The sequence below is a fragment of the Clytia hemisphaerica genome, unplaced genomic scaffold, assembly GCF_902728285.1.
Source record: "Clytia hemisphaerica strain Z4C2 unplaced genomic scaffold, Clytia hemisphaerica genome assembly, whole genome shotgun sequence".
NCBI lineage: Eukaryota > Metazoa > Cnidaria > Hydrozoa > Leptothecata > Clytiidae > Clytia > Clytia hemisphaerica.
In genome coordinates, this window is record NW_027104154.1 from 1,048,336 (window position 1) to 1,070,343 (window position 22,008).

A 22,008-nucleotide genomic window follows, 5' to 3' on the forward strand; every position below is an offset into this window, starting at 1 on the left:
CACTTTAGGTTCCCAGGTTCCCCCATCCCACTTATCCGGTATGCCCACCCTAAAAGCCTAGTATGAATGGGGTTAAAGTAAACAACAGAATTGAATTCAGAAAATTGCTATTCTTAACTTTTTGGTTTTTGGCCTGAAAATTATCTTAGACTGTTCTTATTTTCACCACTTTTTAAGTATTTTTGCCACATTCTTTATAGCATCGCACAAAATTCTTGATCAGTCAATATATGGAGATGGGAAATAATATCCTCCTGGCAGGCCCCACTGGATGTGGAAAAACCAAAATTATTCAAGACCTTCTCAAAAATACTGGTAAATATCTTTCTTATTTTTGTCACGTGTTTGAAAATCGTTTCCTATCAGCCCTGACGATTCCAAAGGGGACTGGATTCTAGCTTACATAGTGGGGTCGTTTAGCATAATTTACGGGAAAAAATAAGATCTAGCTGAAACTTTTTCCAGACCTTCTCTATAGGATGCTTATGCCTCAGGAAAAAATCCCCTAAAATCCCACTGGTGGAACATCCCTTTTTTGGGACATTTCTTTTTCACCAGGCAAAACCCTAAGGGCGAAATTTTTTGAAAATTTCAAACTCATTTTCAGACATTATCAAGTTTACCTAACTCAAGATAATTCACGCAGAAGATGCTATTTATGGTCAATTTTAGACTAAAATGTGAAAAGTGGAACACTTTAAAGGTGGAACTTGCGCATGAAATATCTCGAGTTAGGTAAAGGAAATCGGCTATAACCGTTTAAAAGTCTTCTATATAGTTTTCGAGAGCTTTCGAATGGTATACATGATATTGTCTAGAAATAAGTTTGAAATTTTCAGTCTTAAGTCTAGCGTTAAAACTCAGAGTTAAAACTTTACCCTACGAACCTACTTTAGAGCACTTACAAATCGATTGTGGTTTCAAAACACCCCGGTGAATTTCCCTTTTGTGCCAAGTATTTTGTCCCTGGTTGTAGATATTATTTTTTTTCCTACAAACAGCCTGCATTTTTGTAACACGACCACACTAACAAGGTTCGAATGGCTCCAAATGTCTGTATCTGTGATAATTGTAGACATTTGACGTCATTCAGCTCTGGTAAACTCAAGCCCCTTCCCATTTTCTGGTGCAAAAATCAGCTAGGTAGATAAATCTGAATTGAAAATTTTGTTTAACAACAGCTCAAACTATCTCTTTTTTTAAGCAAAAACTACATAAGCTCTTCAATTCGATTTTCAATGTGATTGAATTTTCATCGAATAAGGAAGTGTATCGAATAATTAGAGCGTCGTTTATTAGAGTTTCTTACTGACGGTGACTTTCAATATTATTGAATAATGGACCGTATCGAATCAAAGAACTTTGTCAATAATACAATCTTTTCAACAATCAAATAATTAAATCAAATCAAATAATTGCCTTCTTCTTTCCATTTCAGAATCAAAGAACAGGGTGACGTTAAACATAGCATTTTCAAATTCAACTGATGCTTCTTTCCTTCAAAATTTCATCGCTGGTAATCTCCATCATCGACAAGGTAACTCAGAGAATATGTTATCATTTTAGTTTTAGTCGGTAACAAGGATACAGTAGGACCTAATGTTCTATAAAAGTTTGCATTGTTTACAATATTGTCCTAAAAATATAAATATTGTGGAATGACCAGCTTTTTACATTCCACATCCTTCAAAATGCAAAAATAGATGAAAATAGCAAGTTACTGCTCAAAGAGCAATGCCATGAGAAGCTATGAGAAATTCTGCACGTTTTATTTTGAACTGAAATATTCCAGTGTCGATAGAGAGTCAATCACTTTGCTTTCCTAACACACTGTCTGGAAGTGATCGGGTTTCGAACATAGTCGATTGCGATGCAAGTTTTTGATCGAAACCTTCACACCACCAACCGGTAGAATGATAAAGAGACACAGTGATAGCCTTATGTAGATGTTGATTGAATATAAACCGAGTTTATCGCTCTAAAACTGCAATTTGAGTTTTACTAAGCTCATTTGAAGTATATTCCATCACAATTTTTTCACCAACCATAGGATTCGTTTACGGTGCGAAAAAGAAGAAAACACTTCGCATCTTCATCGACGACATCCATTTACCAAAACACGACATCTGCGACGTCCAATCGTCCAATCAACTTCTACGTCAATTAGTCGACCAACAAATGATATATACTTTACAATCAAAACATTTCAAGCCGAAATATATCGAAGGAATGAACCTGTTGACGTCCTTAAACCCAACGACATTGGATTCGAAGAGTGGTCTTCAGCGTTTATTGGTAATTTCATTTTAAAAGCAGTTTTGAATTTCGTCTGTGCTATGGGTATTGTTGATTTTTTGTGAGATTTAATTTGCGAGCCATACATTTTTCCAAAATCTATTTTTTTCATATCGCTTGGGTATCATTTCACGAATCCGTGAAAAAATTAGTTGAAAACTGGTTCTGAAAACGCTAATCTTTGTCAAAAATTATAAATTTACAAGGTTATTTTAAGCCGAAAACGCAAAAACGCATATTTTTATCTCGCCAAAATCAATCCGATTAAAGTACTGATGAAAGACTAAACCAATTTGCACTACTTAAACTTTTGCAGGCTTTTGAAAATAATGAGTCTTAACTATTTTATGTGTATTTTGATTGGTCATACTACATACAAATATTTGTAAGTGACCAATCATATCGCTTCATTTGTGCATCTTAAATTCACTGATAATATTTAATCTCCACCACAGGGTCGATTTGGTGTGTTTTACCTTCCGCAACCAAACGAAAAGGAAATTTTCAGTATGGCGTCTGTTATATTGGAGGTAAGAACATATTTGTGATAGTCACCATGTAAAGTTTTATACCCAAAAAAGGCCGGCTGTCTGTCACTAATTTTGAATTCAAACAATGAAACTAGTGACGTCTGGGCTATTTTGAGTGCTTCCGTATACGTCATGAATATCATGATTAAGATTGATTTTCAAACCCACCAAGACTGCATCGATGTTTATGACATATCCAGCGCGACTATCATTTTCGTATAATTTCCACACGATTACCACATATAGTACAACGTAACAGCATAGAGGCAAGAGTACAACAGTATATGTCTTATAACTAGACTAGTGTAAAATGGAGGGTTGAATGCAAGTTTTGAGCTCGCCACAGTATTAATTTTCCAGACTTCGCCAGAATAATCTCTATTTTCATTTTAGGCAAATATGAGTTACGAGCAAGGTATGAGTTTACCGCAACACTTACACTCACTTATCGTAGAGTTGTCAACAAAAATCGTTTCCGCAGTCACAATGAACCTACAACACCATGCACTATCCAAATTCAATCATTATAAATTCAATATTGGTGATCTAAAGCACATCTTCCAGGTACAATAACTTTATCTTACAATATGAGAGTTTGCTCCACAGCAAATTTAGAGACACTAATTTGGATTTTTCTGATATTTGAGACTTTTAAAGGTGAAAAAAAACGACTCTTACCTGTACCGTCCGTGCATACCCACCACCCATTTTTGTCTAAGTGCCCCCCGGGCTTTGTTTGAGGCATATCAGGAGTCCAAAATGAAAATTTTCTCCTGTCGGCGCAAACCGGTTGCGCCTCCTTCGTCACTAAATTCTCCTTTGCCTCTGCACGTTTGAAATCAAGCCAATTGCTTTCTTCTATATAATAATGTAGTCCCACCCACATGAAAGCACAACATTTTGATATTGAGGCTTATAAGATCACTCACGATGTGGAAATTTACTGTAATTAAACCCGATTCTTATCTAATTCCTTATCCAAAAGTAAGTATAAGTAAGTACAACCCTCACCTTATCAATCAGTCAGCTAGAGTGTAGATGGGAAAACTTTTAGCAAAGATGGGGTAGGGTGCGAATTTTTTTAACCCTTTCGAGGGGGGGGGGGTTCGAAAAAGTTTTCCGGATTAGGGGTGTGGGGGTGCGAAATTTTTTTTTGATTTTTTGAAATACCATGCACTCTCCCCTAGTAGATACTTTCCGACCACTCCCTAATCTTCATGGTTATCTTCGTTAGATGTTAAGACGATGTCCTGAAGAAGAACGGGTCGACGAACAAGGCGCTTATCTCCTTAATTTCTGGTATTATGAGACACAACGGACTTTTTCGGATCGTATTCTCAATCCGAACGATATTGCGTTGTTTGAAAGAACTTTCGACAGTCAGCTTCATCAGGTAATTGCCAATTGTCTTTCGTTCAACATTCGTTACAAGTTTTTAATTTTGATAATAACAAATTAATCTTACTTCACTTTTATTTCTTAAATTTTTGCCCCTAAAAAGGTTATTTTTTTGGGAAAAGTTCTAAATTCCCCAAAAGATTTCCAATTTTCAAAAGTCGGATGATACCCAGCAGTAATCTAGAGCCTATCTATCTATACCTATAGCCTTCAATCTTTCAGATTAGAGGGCAGTTTTTTCCAGATGTTTTAAAAAAATACAAATCATTTTTCCTTTCAACTTTTTAGCTCATGAGAGAAAACAAAGTTGAATTCGAGAAACAAATTTTCACCACTTTCCTGAGTGATTCTCATTTAAGAATGCATCGACCTGCTAATAGTAAATCTAACAAAAAGGTAAGGTCATCGCTATGAATTAGATGCTTTCTAATTTTACTGTTAGCTTTAAAAGTCATTTTGATCATTGGGTTGATCGCTATGATTAAGAATTTATACCGATTGAGTTGTTAGGCTGGTCCTTCGCCTCACCTTTATCTTCATAAATTGTAAAATGTTTTAGACGGTGAAAGGTACGTTTGGTTCTGGAAGTCTTAAAAAACTAACAAATCAGATTCTATAAAGCATAATCAAGATCATCGAGGCTTTGGATGCTCCATTGATTGGGCGAGCGTATTCAACTACAATCGACGCTCTCTAATTCGACGTTATATTATTCGATACGCTCCGTTATTCCTTCGATAATATGAAAAGTCACCGTTAACAAGAAACTTTCACAAACAACGCTCTATTCGATACGAATAGAGAATTCTCCCTTATTCGACGAGAATTCAATTCCCCTTGAAAATCAAATAAGAGAGCGTTAACTGTAGTTAAATGCACACGTCCGATCAATGGCCGTATTCACTTTTTGACAAGATCATTTGTTAGAACTCTTGAGCTTTTTCCATACACAGAAACATGTTCACCAACTACTAACATCCATTGACGACCTTGACAAATGCATAGAAGCCTATGAGAACGCGTTTAGTAACGAGACTGGTGAAACCATGGATATTGTATGGCATTCTTTCCATAAAGAACAATTTATCAAATGTCATCGCATATTATCACAAGAAAACAGGTAAACAATTAGTTAGTTTTTTTTGCTGGTGTTGTATACTCTCAGTGGCCCAACAGTTGACCTTTAGCCTAGAAATCTAAGCTAGTTTTACTCATTCACTAGGATAATTATGGTAAGTTGTGACCGAATAACTAGTATTCCAATGCAAACTTAAAAACCGTAAGTTTAAAAAAATCTTTAAAGCGCTGAAAGCGCTATATATTGTCTAAGCCGTGTGTCTAAAAAGGCCAGGGGACCTTCGAATGATAACCTGTAAAGTTAATGACATTTCTTACCTCGTTTGATGAAAAATGAATTTTTATTGTTGATTTTCGTTGATGTATTTTTTATGTATTTTTAAGCGAAACTAGATACTATTTTGAACGCCATAAATGCAATTCGTAAAAAAGCCTCATTTCTGGGCACAAAAACACGCGTAAGCGTCAGAATATCGTTGGAAATTTTACACCATCACTATGACGATGCTGTTGTTGTGAAGCGAAATATTAGTTTTTTCAAAAATGAAAATTTTGTTGTTTGTGATCTGACTCCGCATTGATCCAAGGCAAAATAAATTTTCGGATTAAGTTTTATCTTGTTCTTACTGAAGCTGTCATATGGTCAAAATTTTACATTAATGTTTGCTTTTTTACCACCACAGGGGTAATTTGATCACTGTTACCTCAGCACCCAATCAAATGCTTTGTATCGTCAAACTGTCAACCTTTATGTTGAGCCATCAGTTCTTTGATGTTGATTGCACTAATAAAGTTAGTTTTATTAAATGTCTTCGTGTTGCTGTACGAATCGCTGGGTGTGACAATCGGAACGTCAGTCTTTGCATTCAGGTAATTGTGCTTTAATTAAGAGTATTTATTGATAGCAGATATAATCTTGGTGATAGGTATAGATAACTGGTAAATATTTAGGTTAAGAAGAAAACTTGCTTAAGCGGGATCTTTGGACCTCAGGACTTTTAGGGGTCTATAAGCGGAAATTGCAAAGGAAATGTCAGCACTCATATCTTGGGACCTCGGGATCTTTAGGGGTGTGTAAGTGGAAATTGAGTTTAAAATGTCAACTTTTTCGTCATTTGTAACTGAACTATTTTGCATAGAATCTTTTTTTCTGAAAGTCTTATTCTGTAATTTACTTAAAACTTTCATATCTTGTAAAATCTCCCTAGAAAAAGAAATATGAAGATGGTAATTGCAAATTGGCAAGAGTTGAGATGGAAGAAATTGAAGATGTGTGAAAAATATCTCACTCTCAATTTCAAACAATTCCTGATAATATTTCAATCTCACCCAAAAAAAAAACATAAAATAAGCATGATGTACAGAGCATTTTATTCAACGTTTTATATGACCTTTCAACATTTTATACAACGTTTCATCTTTAGACTTCCAACTTGAAAGACCTCGATTGTTTGGGTGCTTTACATAGTATCATGCTGCTTGGTGAATATGTACCCTTATTCAGTGAAACCGAAATCCATGGTCTGCTTGTGGTATGTTTACACTTTGAAACGATTGCTGTATTTTAATTGTTATCTAATTACTAACCTCGTCTCCGTGTATTCCAGGCTCCATTTACGTTACTAGCGTACGCCAGAGAATACCCTGATATTGGCTGATGCGAATTTCCCTTCTCAAAACAATACGTCATAAGAAAATCTGACTTTGCGAAAATTAGCGGAAATACAATGGTTTCAAATCTTAAGGCCGGTCTCCACTTTCGCGCGACATGAGTGAAAACTTTTTGACGTTTTTTTAAGGTCATTGGTCGGTTGAAAATGAAACAATTCCATTGGTCGAAATTGACGTAACGGATGAAAAAAAGTAGAACTTCCTTCAACTTTTTTTTTGTTCGTGCGAAACTTTTTTATGACGTAATCTCTTCTTCAGGCAAAAAAGGTTGAGAAAAAAACTTTCCCCTATTTCGCGCGAAAGTGGAGACCGGCCTTAAGAACGAATGAAATCTGACGTTTGCTTTTGAATTACGTAATCTTTTGCATTCAAAAAGTAGACAATGCCAGGATGTTATCTGGTGTAATCAGCAAGCATCAAAAAGCCGATTGATAATACGCAGAGGGAGCGATGTTGGTCGAATTATCTACATTTCAGATCTTAAAGAGAGACATAGACTTGATATATTTGCAAGGAGCCTGGCGTCGAGTCTTATCCGATCCTTGATACGTTTTATGTTGCCCAATAAACTGTCTTTTTTATCGCGCGTCAATGTTACAAAAACTTTACAAAATGGATTTGAGAAAACTCAAACCCAGGTTTCTCGGAACACTAAGGTTGATAAGTGGGGAAAAAGTATATATAAAAGGTCATTTATTCACTTCCCACCACGTTAAAAGCCACCGCCCACCTATATTATTTCTGTTCTGTTTTTATTTCACTTCATTTTAGGCTTTGAGGCCGAAGATTAAACGTGCTTTTTCAGAATACGTTACTGCGCCCATGAAATTCTTTACTAAATGTGTCATGAAGAATCTTCACGTTATTTTCTTGACGATGCCAAACGAAAATTTCATTTCATATTTACAGGAGTAAGTACCCACTTTCTTCCAATGTTGTTTGGCGTAAGTTTTAAAAGCTGGTATATTATTCAAACAATATATAGTTCATAGATTCTCTATAACTCGAAATAGATATCTAATCCCTTTAGGCAACTTAACTAACCCTTACACGAATATTCCATAACTCGAACAAATTTCAATCCTCTGGTACATGTTCGAGTTATGAGACTTATTGCTTATTATGTTGTCCTTTGGATATTTCTGGCTCAATTAAAGTCTATAAAACAACCGTGTTTCTGCTTGGGCCATAAAACACCACTAAAACGACTACAAGGAACGGGCCTTAATGTAGTCCAATCCGTGGGCCGTAACTATTTATCTCTATATCTTCTTCATTCATAGAAAATATCCAGTGATTGTTGCCAAATCACATGTCAGTTGTATCCCTAACAATTATGCTCCATACTTGAAAGAAGAAATCAAGAACACCCTACCTACCTCTTCTTTTTGGTCTCGCTTTGATGACACCATGAGGTAAGGATTTATTTTTGGGGGATGAGTATATGTTAATGCCCAGTTCTTACATACTTTAAAAATCAAAAATTTACCAGAAATTGATTTTATATTTAATTTCTTTACCGCACGTAAAAGAGCTGGTTAAAAATTTGGTCATATTCTGTCATTTAGCAGTTTGAGTAAAAGTTTAGCGTTGCACGTTTCTTTTAATCTGCTGCCCTGACCTAGCTTCTTACCACCTTTGAAGAAAAACGGATGAAAAGGTCCCCCCTCTCTTCCAATGACAATGCTTAGATTAGATGATGATCGTCCCACGATTTCCACTGCCATTCAACATTTTTGGAAAAGGAGAGGTCGAATGTCAAACTATATTACCAGCATACTAATTCAGAGGCACCTTGAAGAAAGGAGACTCCCAATAAATTTCGAACAAGCTTCATCAACTTAGCGGTCTTACAAAGCTAGCTGCAATCCTAAAAAAAGCTTTGTGTTAGAAGTCGATATCCACTAACGTGAGAAAAGGTTTTAGGTTCAAGGCTGAATTCTTTTCGGCAACAAATTATTACATTTTTATACTAAATTATTTAAAATTCAAAAAGAATGATGTAGTTCTCTTGAGCAGATTGTATCCAACGTTTATCGTAACGGTAATGAATTTTCAAATACACGGGCTTCGTATTAGTTCTATGTTTTGAATCCATGTAAGCGGCAAGAAAAAAATATAAAGTAAACAAACTCTCTAATTGGGAAATATGATAATAAACGCAGTTTTCAACCAATCAGAGCTTATTCACTTGATTTTTTTTCGTGCAAATAACACAGAATCAAAGCGAAAAACAAGTCCAAAACCTGTGTGTATCAAAATGTTTACAGAGAATGTACTTGGTTGGTCATCAACATCTTTCAGTATGAATCGTCCCTCTTCGATAACATTTACGATACCAATAATGTCGTATTTTAGAAAAACATGTTAAATACACAATAGGATTCGAAAGAGCATTTATCAGCCCAAAAAAGGCATTCAATTTGATGCCTAGCTCTGACACGCCTGTCATGAGAAGAGTCAATGTGAATAAAATCATAGGTATCAGAAAGACGCACGTCCAGATATTTAGTTTCATAACATCTTTGACACTTCTTTTCAACTTCATAATTACATCCAACCTTTCTGCTTCTACACCGTGAAGGTTTTCTACATATGGTCTGTTTGCTTCGCTCTTATCACGCAAGCGAATTGTTAATTTCCCCAGGACAAGAATGGCAACACAGGTGGCTGTTCGTAAAATTAAGAGAAACGAAAAAATACCGCGATTTGTGAAAAACATTTTATACTTTGTTACACTACTTGCATCATCAATAAAAAACAAACAAACAAAAGTGACTGCACAAAAAGTGCCTGAAATAGACACAGCAATGTTGATTCTAAGTTTGGAGACGAGTTCTTGATATCGTAAAGGGTATTTGACAGCTATCCATCGGTCGGTGGCTATCAAGACAGTGATAAGCATTGACGAGGCATGAAAAATGTATACAGACATTGTCATCAAAACCATTACTGTCTGGTTAGGTAGCGTGTCATTGACAGTCGATTCAATTAAATAAGATAATTGGCAAATAGACAAGATGACAAAAACTGAATCAAAGATTGACAACACCCGAATCAAATGATACTGATTTTCATTTACACGAAGTTTATATATAACTAATTGTAGGATTATATGCAAGACCAAAGCCATACTTTCAAGTGATAAATAAACTTTTAGGAATATGAAGTCATTTATTTCCAGGTTGGCTTTTACAAAAACCTCTGATGAAGAAAAATTAGACATGATCTTATGATAGGATAGTACCTAATTCTGCCATAGGTTAACGATCTCATGAAGGGAGTTTATCAAATTTATGACTTGGTAAAGGTTTTTTATTACTTTGGGTGTTAAAAGAATTGATCAAAGAACATGCCCCGAACTTTACGTTGAAGCTTCCCAAAATTAAAACAACAAAGTGCAAAGAGGTTCGTGTGATTCCGATTGTAACGCAAAAAAGCGAAATAGATAAGAACAGAAAGAATATCTAATAATATTTAGCTATATAATAAAAACGATGAACAAAATCAAAAGTCACTTAAATCCCCACCTCCAGTACCCCCTAATGGGAAAGTTATATTATAATCATGGAGGTACAAAGAAAAACAGGAGAAGTATGTTATTATAACCAAGCTTGCCCTACGATTAAAAAAGTTACGAGGTTTGCATGATCATAATCTCATATATCGTGCATTTTTAATGAGCTCTTTTGTCAATTGGTGAAATCTTATTGGCTCATTTCAGTTTTAGAAATTAGATGAGACGAGATCCTTTCTTTCTGACATCAGTGTTAGAAAATATTTGAACTAAAAAAAGGCCTGTAAACTTGTCAATTCTTCATCAAATGAAGAGATTTTTCATTAGGATCCGTGACAACAATTTCCGGAGTGGAATTTTATGATTTCATTTCAAAGAACAATGTATTTCGAAACTTTTTTGAGAAGGGAGTAAATTTTTTGGTACAGCACAAATTTTTATGGGCCAAAATCGGAAATTACCCCTTTTGGGCCCAGGTGAAAAATTCACTTAAGAACTATATCTTGGAATATCAGTATATTATATACCATACGATCGGAAATTCTCTCCTGATTTCAAATCAACTCACAACTATGGTTCGAAAATCAACTTACGACGAGTTATATCGATTCGTAGTAGGGTGAAATAGGTCGAACCTATAAATGTGACGTCAAAAGAAGTCTATATTAATGATGAATACATTCTATACTTAAAAAATTGTTCCTGTCTCTTAAAACCAGCGCATATCTTTTCAGTAACTCGTCCAAGCAAGGTGTTAAAAAAGAAGTCTGCATTGCATTTCAATGCCACGGCTTCTTTTCTTTTTATAACGACCGCCGCAAAAAATGCGAAGAGGGCGCGTCAAGTTCTAGCCTATCTCTATCCCAACACGCGATTTTTTTTATCACTCCGGAACGGTGTTGAGGAAAAAGCCGTGGTCGTCTGGTACAGGCAAGTCAAGTTCATTTTAGGCTGTGCGCATCCCCAGAATTTATTTTGTTATAGGGGATGCGTATCGTGTATGAGATTCTCGTCCGAGAGTTACCTCAAATTTGGGGTAACCAAAATTTGCATAAATTTACATAATTTCGTCACATCCGATCAAAGAAAGAAAAAAATGAAGTCATTGTGCTGTTATTTTCATAATTATCAATTTTCATTCATTGAACAAAGAAAAAAGTCATTGTATTGCTATGACGCATAATCAAAACAGAAAAAAGAAAAGACGGGGGTAAGTTGGAATAGAAATATTTTAGACGATACGCATCCCCTATATCAAATCATATCAGAGGGGATGCGTGCAGCCTAAGTTCGTTTGGGATGAAGAAATTAAGCGCTGCGATTATAGTAAAGTTTGTTTTGTTTGCGAAAAAAAGTGTACGGAAAAACAGAAAAATTCATGAGACAAAACATGGAGTAGTTTTGATCGAGTTTGTTGGAGAAATGGAGTTTTAGGAGTCTCCTGGCACAAAAACTGCAAATGTAGTGTGATCGTGTTACAAAAGTACAGGATGTTTGTAGGAAAAAAATAATATCAGGCTGAAACTTTCTCCAGACCTTCTATAGGATGCTTATGCCTCAGGAAAAAATCCCCTAAAATCCCACTGGTGGAACATCCCTTTTTTTGGGCAATTTCTTTTTTCCCCAGGCAAAACCCTAAGGTCGAAAATTTTGGAAAATTTCAAACTCATTTTCAGACAATATCATGTATACTGTACCATTTGAAAGCTCTCAAAAAAACTATATATAAGACTTTTAAATGGGTATAGCCGATTTCATTACCTAACTCGAGATAATTTCACGCAGAAGATGCAATTTATGGTCAATTTTAGACCAAAATGTGGCGAAAAGTGGAACTTGCGCATGAAATATCTTGAGTTAGGTAATGGAATTGACTATACCCGTTTAAAAGTCTTCTATGTAAGTTTTTTGAGAGCTTTCGAATGGTATACGTGATATTGTCTGAAAATGAGTTTGAAATTTTCGAAAATTTCGCCCTTTGGGTTTTACTAGGGAAAAAAGAAATTGCCAAAAAAAGGGATGTTCCACCAATGGGATTTTAGGGGATTTTTTCATGAGGCATAAGCATCCTATAGAGAAGGTCTGGAGAAAGTTTCAGCTAGATATTATTTTTTTCCTGTAAATTATGCTAAACGACCCCACTAATGGTCAATGGTCAGTAAATCAACTTTAAGCTCAGCGATTAAAATTTTTGAAGATGAGCAAAGGAATCGAGAAGAAATGCCATCATCCTCAATACCTCAACCCGTTTGTGTTGATGAAACAGAGAAAGAAACAAAACGAAAGAAATGGAAGAAGCCTGATCAACCGAGGGAAACAAGAAAAGTCATCGGTGTTTTACATAATATTGACATTTGTATTTGGTGTGGATTTCGTTTGCCTACTATAAAAGTGAGTATGAAAGAGCTCTACTAGTTAATCCTTTGATAGTTTACTGTTGCCAAAGCGCGGATACTTTAAGAAAATCTAGTATGTTCATACTTTAAGCTGTTTAGATCTCCGGATCTACAAAGGAATTACAGGCTTGTCAATAGCTCGTTAGCTAGCTATGAGTTTGCTCTTTTTTTGGACGTGTTTGTCGCTACTAATACTAATATTATATATCCTTGAGTCGTGTTTTAAAACGATTGTATTGTACAGACTTGTAGACTTTTCCTAATAACTGTGATGAAGCGTTTTCATTTGATAAATTAGAAACATTAACTGCTAAAAACAGGAAACCAATTTGGGGCTAACGACACTTCCGCTAGGCCCCACAAACGACGGTATATAATACACGAAACGATTTCCTACTATAAAAGTGAGTATGAAAGAGCTCTACTAGTTAATCCTTTGATAGTTTACTGTTGCCAAAGCGCGGATACTTTAAGAAAATCTAGTATGTCCATACTTTAAGCTGTTTAGTTCTCCGGATCTACAAAGGAATTACAGGCTTGTCAATAGCTCGTTAGCTAGCTAAGAGTTTGTTCTTTTTTTGGACGGCTTTGTCGCTACTAATACTAATATTATATATCCTTGAGTCGTGTTTTAAAACGATTGTATTGTAGGTAGGTTTGATTTAGAGACTTTTCCTAATAACTGTGATGAAGCGTTTTCATTTGATAAATTAGAAACATTAACTGCTAAAAACAGGAAACCAATTTGGGGCTAACGACACTTCCGCTAGGCCCCACAAACGACGGTATATAATACACGAAACGATTTCCGTCCGGGTCCTAACGACAATTCATTACGAAATTGCATATCAGACAAATGATATAAAATGACCCGGATAACGAAATGGAACATAAACTTGTTTTGCGGGGCTAAGTTTTATTTAATTCTCGTATATTAGAAGGCTAATATCTTCAATGCTGATAGTTAGAATGTTCAGAGCAAACTTGAGTTATCTTATTTTGCATCGGGCGAGCTTAGAATTTCTTTTGATACAATTTATAAAAGAAATCAAAAGACTTTAACAACCAATTACTGACAAATTAAACTCCTGTTTTACTTTATACTTCCATGTTATAATGTTCTTTGATTAGGATAGACTTCACGCTTTTTTATAAGAATAAATCCCATAAGAACATTTACGATGGAATCGTCCAAAAAATTAAAAATATGCTAAGAATATGACCATCATTGAAGTTAGCACCAGAACCTAGGGATGCCTTTTTAGAGCATTTCTAACTGTGTGGATTACCAATTATCCCCCAGTAAGGCCCAATATTCTCGCAGAAATAACATTTTATGCTTTAGGTGTATATTAAATTTCGATCCTAAAGTACGAATAAAGAGTATCCATGATGAAATGTGAAAACGCCATTCTTATAAAAAAACGTATTTCTTTTAACACCTACACTATGGCAAATAATTTATCTTCACTATATATGATAATTTTGATAAAAACATTGGTTGGTAGGTCTTCATCGATTCAACCATGGTCAATTCTACATTAGAGAGTTTTGAAAAGAGCACTCAAGAAAAGGGTGACGAATTTCTTTTCGTAAAGGTGTTTATTGCACTTGAAATTATGGCTTTGGTCTTGCACGCTATTTTACAATGGGTCATTTTCAAACTTGACGTAAATGAAAATCACTATCATTTGATTCGGGTGCTGTCTATTTTTGATTCAATGCATGCCACTTTTGTGATTTGTCATGCTTCTTACTATATGGGTGCAGTCATCAACAAAAGTCTACCAAACTATACAGTGATAATTTTATTGACAATGTTTATATTCATTGTTCATGCTTCATCGATGCTTATCACTGTCTTGATAATCACCGACCGATGGATAGCTGTCAAATACCCTTTACGGCATCAAGAACTTGTCTCCAAACGTAAAATCAACATCGCTGTGTCTATTTCAGGGATTTTTTGTGCAGTTTCTTTGAGTTGCTTGTTTTTCATTCTTGATATAAGAAGAGTACTTAAACTATTCATAAATCGCAGTATTTTTTCGTTCCTCTTTATTTTACGAACAGTCACCTGTGTTGCCATACTTGTACTGGGAAAATTAACAATTCGTTTGCGTGATAAAAGCGAAGCAAATAGACCACATGCAGAAAACCTTCACGGTGTAGAAGCAGAAAGGTTGGATGTAATTATCAAGTTGAAAAGAAGTGTCAAAGATGTTATGAAACTGAATATCTGGACTTGCGTCTTTCTTTTACCTATGATGTTCTGCTCTTTGACTTTTCTCGTGACAGATGTGTCCGAGTTAGGCATCAAATTGGATGCTTTATTTGGATTGGTCAATGTTATCTCGAATCCTATTGTGTATTTAACATGTTTTTCTAAAATACGACAATATTGGTATCGTAAATTTTTCCAAAGATGGACGATTGATCCTCAAACAGATGAATGATAAACAAAAATACCTTGCATAGAGTCTATTTTATACGTTGATAAAATCCGTAGTCTAGGGCTTTTGCTTGGTATCTACGGCATTTAGAGTACTATAGGTCAAAATTTTCAGTTTTTATCATAACTTTTAATTATCTTCAACCGATTTTAAAGTTTCATATACCAAAATTTAAGTTAAACTTTCCTCTATATTGAAATAAAATCTCACAATGTCTTGACAAACCTGTATATTTTTCTTGGCACACCCGGTATGAGCGAAATGGAGCATTGGAAGGAGTGAGTGGGGGTTTGAATCGGGAGTTTCTGGATAGTTACATTCATAAATATTTATTCTGAATGATTAATAGGTAAATTGCCTTAAACCTAAACTTAAAACCTAAAAATTTGTGTAAAATACATTCCCAAGAAAAGTGGAATGCTGGAATCCCATCTGAAGCGATTTTGATTCTATGTACGAAACGATTTTCATGTTTCAAAAGCGCTACACTAGAATACTTTTCAAATATTTTTACTCTTTCCAGGGATATGTTATAGCGGAGCTGGATAACGCACATTTAAAAAAGCCTTGTTCTATCTCTGTCCCTGACATTAAAATTTGATATGAAATTTAACTTTTTTAATTACAAACTCGTGAAATTTGGATTTCCTCTTAGCCAATGATTCTGCTGCTGCATTTATCGTTCACGATTAAAAACTTTTAATTATCAAGAGAGTCTGTAAAACATTGGTGAATGACAATTTAAAAAAATGAAAACATTGTTTTCATTAGTAAAGTTATAAGAAGTTTCTTCTTTAAGATTACAAAGAGCACTTTTTTATTTGAAATACCGCGCTACACCGCGGGGTGCCTCACTTTCTAACTGATATTTTCAGATAGCAAGTCGGTATGTTTGATTTTGGAAAAAATTTCAAGTCAATTGAAACAATATTTGTCAAAATATTTACATCCGAAATTTTTAAAGAGAAATCATGAAAGCTTCCCAAATTCATAACACACACTGATAAAAATAGATATCATTTACAAGGATGCTTTTGGGGTATCTTCTACAAATATCATTTTGATGAAAAGCGGGAACATCATAGCAAAATATGTGCAAACGTACTGCATGAATACTTTGTCTGCTTCATTTTTCTTATAAAAACAGAACACTTAAGGGGACAGAGATGGATTTTTATTATCAACAGTTTACAATAGAAAAGACAAAGAAGCAATCCGCCAAAGGAATTCTCGTCCTTCATCCAGCTCCGCTATAACATATCCCTGCTGTTTCTAAGCTAGAAAGATAAATTTAAAATGCTAGTTTTACAATTGTTATCATCGACATGAAAAATATGAGCAATCTGATTGGCTCAAAACGCGTACATAAATGTTGTATTTCACATTGTACCATACAAATACAAGACCTCGTCCCATAAAGGGGTCTGGTAAGCGAGAGATCATATTTTGTACATTTTTATGCTCAGAAATGTTTTCTTTTCATTCATAATACACAACAGGTTATCCAAAGACTTATGAAAATAATGTTTTGATCTTTTTAATGACCGTTCGATTTTTGGACCTACCCCGGTGGAGGTCCTATAAATTAACCTGTGTTTGTTCGTCCATTCGTCCGTTCGTTCGTCTGTTACCAACTTTTCTCAGGATTGAATCATAGGAATATTTTGATTTTTGGTACAAAGGTGTAAAATGGTAGTGGGCAAAATATGACAGAGCCCGATTTAAAAAAAAAAGATTTTTGGGTAAATTTGGGCCAAAAAACGGCTTGGACTTTGTGAAAAATTGGATCATTAATTTTTTCTGATTATTTGCATGAAAGTAGCGTACCATCATAGGTAAAAGATGGCTCAAGCAGATTTTTGGCAAAAAAAATCATTTGGCTTAAAAAACTATTGTTATTATTATAGAAGAATATATCGCAGGTCTATTGACCTCAATGAAACAATCTAATTTAAATTTACAGTTCATCAATAACGGTCTTTTTACATATTTTCTTAAAGTAGAGCTTAGCCCGAGGGCTACCTCTCACTTTCAATACGCAGCATTCATCCTTCTCATTCTTCGTTTTCTCTTTAGCTTTTTCATGCCATTCTTTAATGGTTCCACGTTCTTTCTTGGAGAAGTCATCTGTCACACTGAAATTTTGTTCGTTTAGTTTATGGACTGAGGCCATAATTCTTTTCTTGTCTTCTTCATTGCCCAACGTTACTTTCAATGGCTGCCATCTTTTCGTCTTGAACATATCATCCTTTCGAGCACCAATTCGTTCTGCGGTGACAACGTTTATTTTTAATCCCATACGATTTCCTACAACTTCCTCCACGTAATCTTTGTCACCGGCCCGCTGTTCCTCTTTATTCTCATCTTTATTTTCACCTAAATGATGGACAATGATGTTGGATCTAGTTGAGTTCTTCCAGCGATCTTCTTCTCTTTCTTCTTTTTCATTTTTGATAAATTTCTTAATGATAACCTCTTGTTTCTTCACCTCTTCCTTCGTGATATCTGCATATGTTGCCCGTTTTGGTTCTTTAGCGACGTCTGCTTTGTTTATAGCCATAAGTTCCTCCATTTTCTTCTCTAGATTATGCAATCTAGTGTTGAAAACAGATTCAAATATTTGCTGACCTCCATCTTGACATTCTGCTTTCGTTATTGTTTGCGTTATTTGGTTACTTCTGACTCTTTGGTTACTTGTTTTGATTTTTTCCAAAAGTATTGGCGTGACTGTAACACATTTTTTACATTCGAAGCATCGGCTTTTGTATTGCAGAAAAAGCTGAATTTGGTATGCGGGAAGCTCCGAACAAGCATAATGAACGAATCTCTGGCATTTCCTGCATTGTAACATGTCATTATCCTTTATTATTTCATTCGTGAAGCATTTATTGGCGGTACAGGATCCATATTTTTTCAGCATTTTCAGTGGATTTTTCATCGATTGTTGCCATTCTTTTTCATTCATTCGCAAGAGCGTGGCTGTGCATGTTTATCTATAAGAATCACTATTAATAAGCATACATCAATGTTCTTAGTCAAATTACGCAACTTTTTATGAGATGGATGATTTTTTTGCTCATGAGGACTTACTTTTGAAGAATATATTTGTTTAGACAGGAAATTTTCAAAACTCAATACACTGGTTTCCCTTATCGTTCACCACTTCTGGGCTATCCGTCCTGCTCACAGCGTCCTTTCCAGGAGTAAAAAATAGAAAGTTAAATGGTAATTTAAGAGGTTAAGTTTTAGTTTAACTTTTATTTTGTTACGACGCCACGCCCTTTAGCGTATCTAGCTAGAGTGGCTTTGGTAGGCCGTCCGCCCATAGTACGCCCTCGTCGCATTTGCTCCTTTCGGTAGAATCTATAGGTGGTTTAGAGCTATGACTTCGAGCACTGATCTTCCATTCGCAAAGAAGCTCATCTTACAGTGAAGACAGAGAAAATTATTTTTTTACCTCCCTCCCTCCCTTCAAGGCTTGCGAGCATGGTTGCAGGCGGCCATCTTATACATTATAATTATTGTCAAATATGGGAAATATTTTATCCCCAAAATTATTTGTATAGGAGTGGTTAGCCAATAAACAAATGCCAAAACTTAATACACTGGTTTCCCTTATCGTTCACCACTTCTGGGCTATCCGTCCTGCTCACAGCGTCCTTTCCAGGAGCAAAAAATAGAAAGTTAAATGGACCATTAATTTTTTCCAATTTTTTTGCATGAAAGTAGGGTACCATCATAGGTAAAAGATGGCTCAAGCAGATTTTTGCAAATAAGATTTGTTGGCTCAAAAAACGCATGATTATCTATAAGAATCACTATTAATAAGCATGCATCAATGTTCTTAGTCAAATTACTCAATTTTTTATGAGATAGATGTTTTTTTTGCTCACAAGGGCTTACTTTTGAAGAATATGTGTGTTTAGACATGAAATTTTGGTTGCTTGGCGTGTTTTCATAAAAAAAACTGGCCAAATTGAGGGAATTAAATGAGTACGAATTCGATGCTTATAAAATTGCTAGGCAAGTTAATTTAGACACAGATCAAGGGCGTGGCGTTGTCATATATGTTCATACCTCGATAAAACATTTAGTAGCCGATGTCAAACCTCCAATCACTTTCAACGAAGTATGCATGATTGAAGTACAATTATCTGGAAAAGATTTGCTTGTGTCGCGTGCATCTACCGAAGTCCGAGCAGTCTACATCATCAAACGGAAATAACAGCAACCCTGAATTGTCTGATCAAATCTATTGCACTGAACAACAAGTATTCCCACAAATGTTTGCTAGGAGACTTCAACTTCCCAACGATAAATTGGGAAAATTGGACAACCCCACACATAGAACTAGAAGATAGTAAAGAAGAAAAGTTTCTAGATGCTTTAAGAGATGCATATCTTCATCAACACGTTGACGAGCCAACTCGATGTCGTGAAACAGATGACCCATCTCTCCCGGGGGGGGGGGGGTACTACCAACGTTCTTAGCCAAATTACTCAATTTTTTGATGAAATAGATGTTTGTTTTTGCTCACGAAGTCTTGAATATGAAAGAATATTTCAAGAGCATGAAATTTTGGTTTCTAAACGTTTTTTTACAAGAAACAAACGACTAATTTTAATAGATCGTCACTATTTGTGTTCTGAATGATTGTTTAATGGTCACGTCACGTAGATATCAATTATAAATGTGTTAAATGCATAACCAGGTAGGTCCATAAAAGTATCACTTGTTTTTCGAATGTTTTGATGTTGATTTCATTAAAAAAGAGGAGAGAGAAAAATCAGGAAGAGAAAAAACTAAACATTGAAAAAGTCACAGATGAAGATATAGGTCTGCTTAATAGTGTATGGATTGGTTTCCGGCTACGGTGGCTCTTATGGTGGTCGACTCATGCTATTTGGCGAGTTGGCAAGTTTTATGGGAACTCGAATGCGAGTTAAAAGATAAACAAAAGAAATCAAAGTGAAGACATTCCAGTGTCAGACGGATTCCATTTTGCCACAGGCACGCCTTTTCGAATGTTTCTTTTATTTTCGAATGATTTTTTTCTATTTTCGAATGATTTTTTATTTTCGAATGTTTTGATATTAGAGCTTTCCTGCACACGGAAGACATAGTGGCATCTACTGCAAATATTTAAAAAAATGTCTAGACTCAAAATCCCGGGGGGGGGGAGGACTCGATTCAAAAACGACCATACGTGCGGCCCAAAATTATGCCTTTAAAATCGGACCTTGCAGTGCAATGAAAATTTTGGAAAATTTGAGAATATCTGGGCGAAAAATCGACCCTTACGGTGCATTGCCCCGGGGGGGGGGGGCAATATTTGTGAATTTTGATTGTTACAAGAATATTTTTTAATGACCGATCGACTGACATATTTTCAAAGTGAAATAAATGGACGTAAGAAATTTTGATTGCAAGTAAAATGAATAAAAACATATATCACACCCCTTTCTCACAGACCAACAGGAAAAATTGGCCAAAATATCGTCCCCGGCGGAAAACTATACCCTAATGTTGTCCCCGCTGAAAATAATCAGATAAGCAAATCCTCGCTGCGAAATATTATATGCTATTTTTTACACCCCCACTTAATTTTCTGGCTCAAAAACAATGGATTTCAAGTTACCAACCATAAAAAAATGGGATAATCTATGACACGCGGTGTGTTGCAAAATTATTGCAGGGAGAAAAAAATGGGAAATACTGCGAGTATTTAAGTTGGGATTTTCACTCTAATGCACTCACTTTTTCACTTTTTACACCCGCGACTTTTTCACTTTTTATAGCCGTAACTTTTCACTTTTTATAACCGCAACTTTTTCACTTTTTATAGCCGTGATTTTTCACTTTTTATAGCCGCGATTTTTCACTTTTATATAGCCGCAACTTTTCACTTTTTATAGCCGCGACTTTTCACTTTTTATAGCCGTGATTTCACTTTTTATAGCCGCAACTTTTCACTTTTTATAGCCGTGACTTTTTTTACTTTACAATAAACAGTCAATTTCACTTTCAATTTCTCGTTACAATTATTCTTTGATTACGATGGAATTGTCCAAAAAATTGAGAATATGCTAAGAATATGACCATGCTTTAGGTGTGAATCAAATTTCGATCCTAACCTAAGAATAAAGAGTATTCATGATGAAATGGAAAAACACCATTCTTATAAAAAAAACGTATTTCTTTTAACACCTACAGTATGGCAAATAATTTATCTTCACTATATATGATCATTTTGATAAAAACTTCCCCTCATTGGTTGGTAGGTCTTCATCGATTCAACCATGGTCAATTCTACATTAGAGAGTTTTGAAAAGGAAATTCTTTTCGTGAAGGTGTTTATTGCACTTGAAATTATGGCTTTGGTCTTGCACGCTATTTTACATTGGGTTATTTTCAAACTTAACGTAAATGAAAATCACTATCATTTGATTCGGGTGCTATCTATCTCTGATTCAATACATGCGACTTTTGTGATTTGTCAGGCTTCTTACTTTATGGGTGCGGTCATCAACAAAAGTCTACCAAACTATGCAGTGATAATTTTATTGACAATGTTTCTCTTCATTTTTCATGCCTCGTCAATGCTTATCACTGTATTGATAATCACCGACCGATGGATAGCTGTCAAATATCCTTTACGATATCAAGAACT

The 22,008-nt window shown here is 35.2% G+C and overlaps 1 protein-coding gene across 1 annotated transcript in view; it reads left to right on the forward strand.

The window, feature by feature from the left end:
* The window catches only part of LOC136814076 (dynein axonemal heavy chain 5-like), a 139,404-nt gene that overhangs the window by 76,789 nt on the left and 40,607 nt on the right, over positions 1-22,008 (forward strand). Inside the window, exons 51-62 of the mRNA XM_067070575.1 lie at positions 201-315; positions 1,439-1,537; positions 2,051-2,295; positions 2,751-2,825; positions 3,219-3,389; positions 4,060-4,218; positions 4,512-4,619; positions 5,177-5,343; positions 5,984-6,170; positions 6,725-6,832; positions 7,743-7,882; positions 8,255-8,386. Coding sequence (XP_066926676.1) covers positions 201-315; positions 1,439-1,537; positions 2,051-2,295; positions 2,751-2,825; positions 3,219-3,389; positions 4,060-4,218; positions 4,512-4,619; positions 5,177-5,343; positions 5,984-6,170; positions 6,725-6,832; positions 7,743-7,882; positions 8,255-8,386 — 1,706 coding nt within the window. The remainder of the gene's footprint in view (positions 1-200; positions 316-1,438; positions 1,538-2,050; positions 2,296-2,750; positions 2,826-3,218; positions 3,390-4,059; positions 4,219-4,511; positions 4,620-5,176; positions 5,344-5,983; positions 6,171-6,724; positions 6,833-7,742; positions 7,883-8,254; positions 8,387-22,008) is intronic.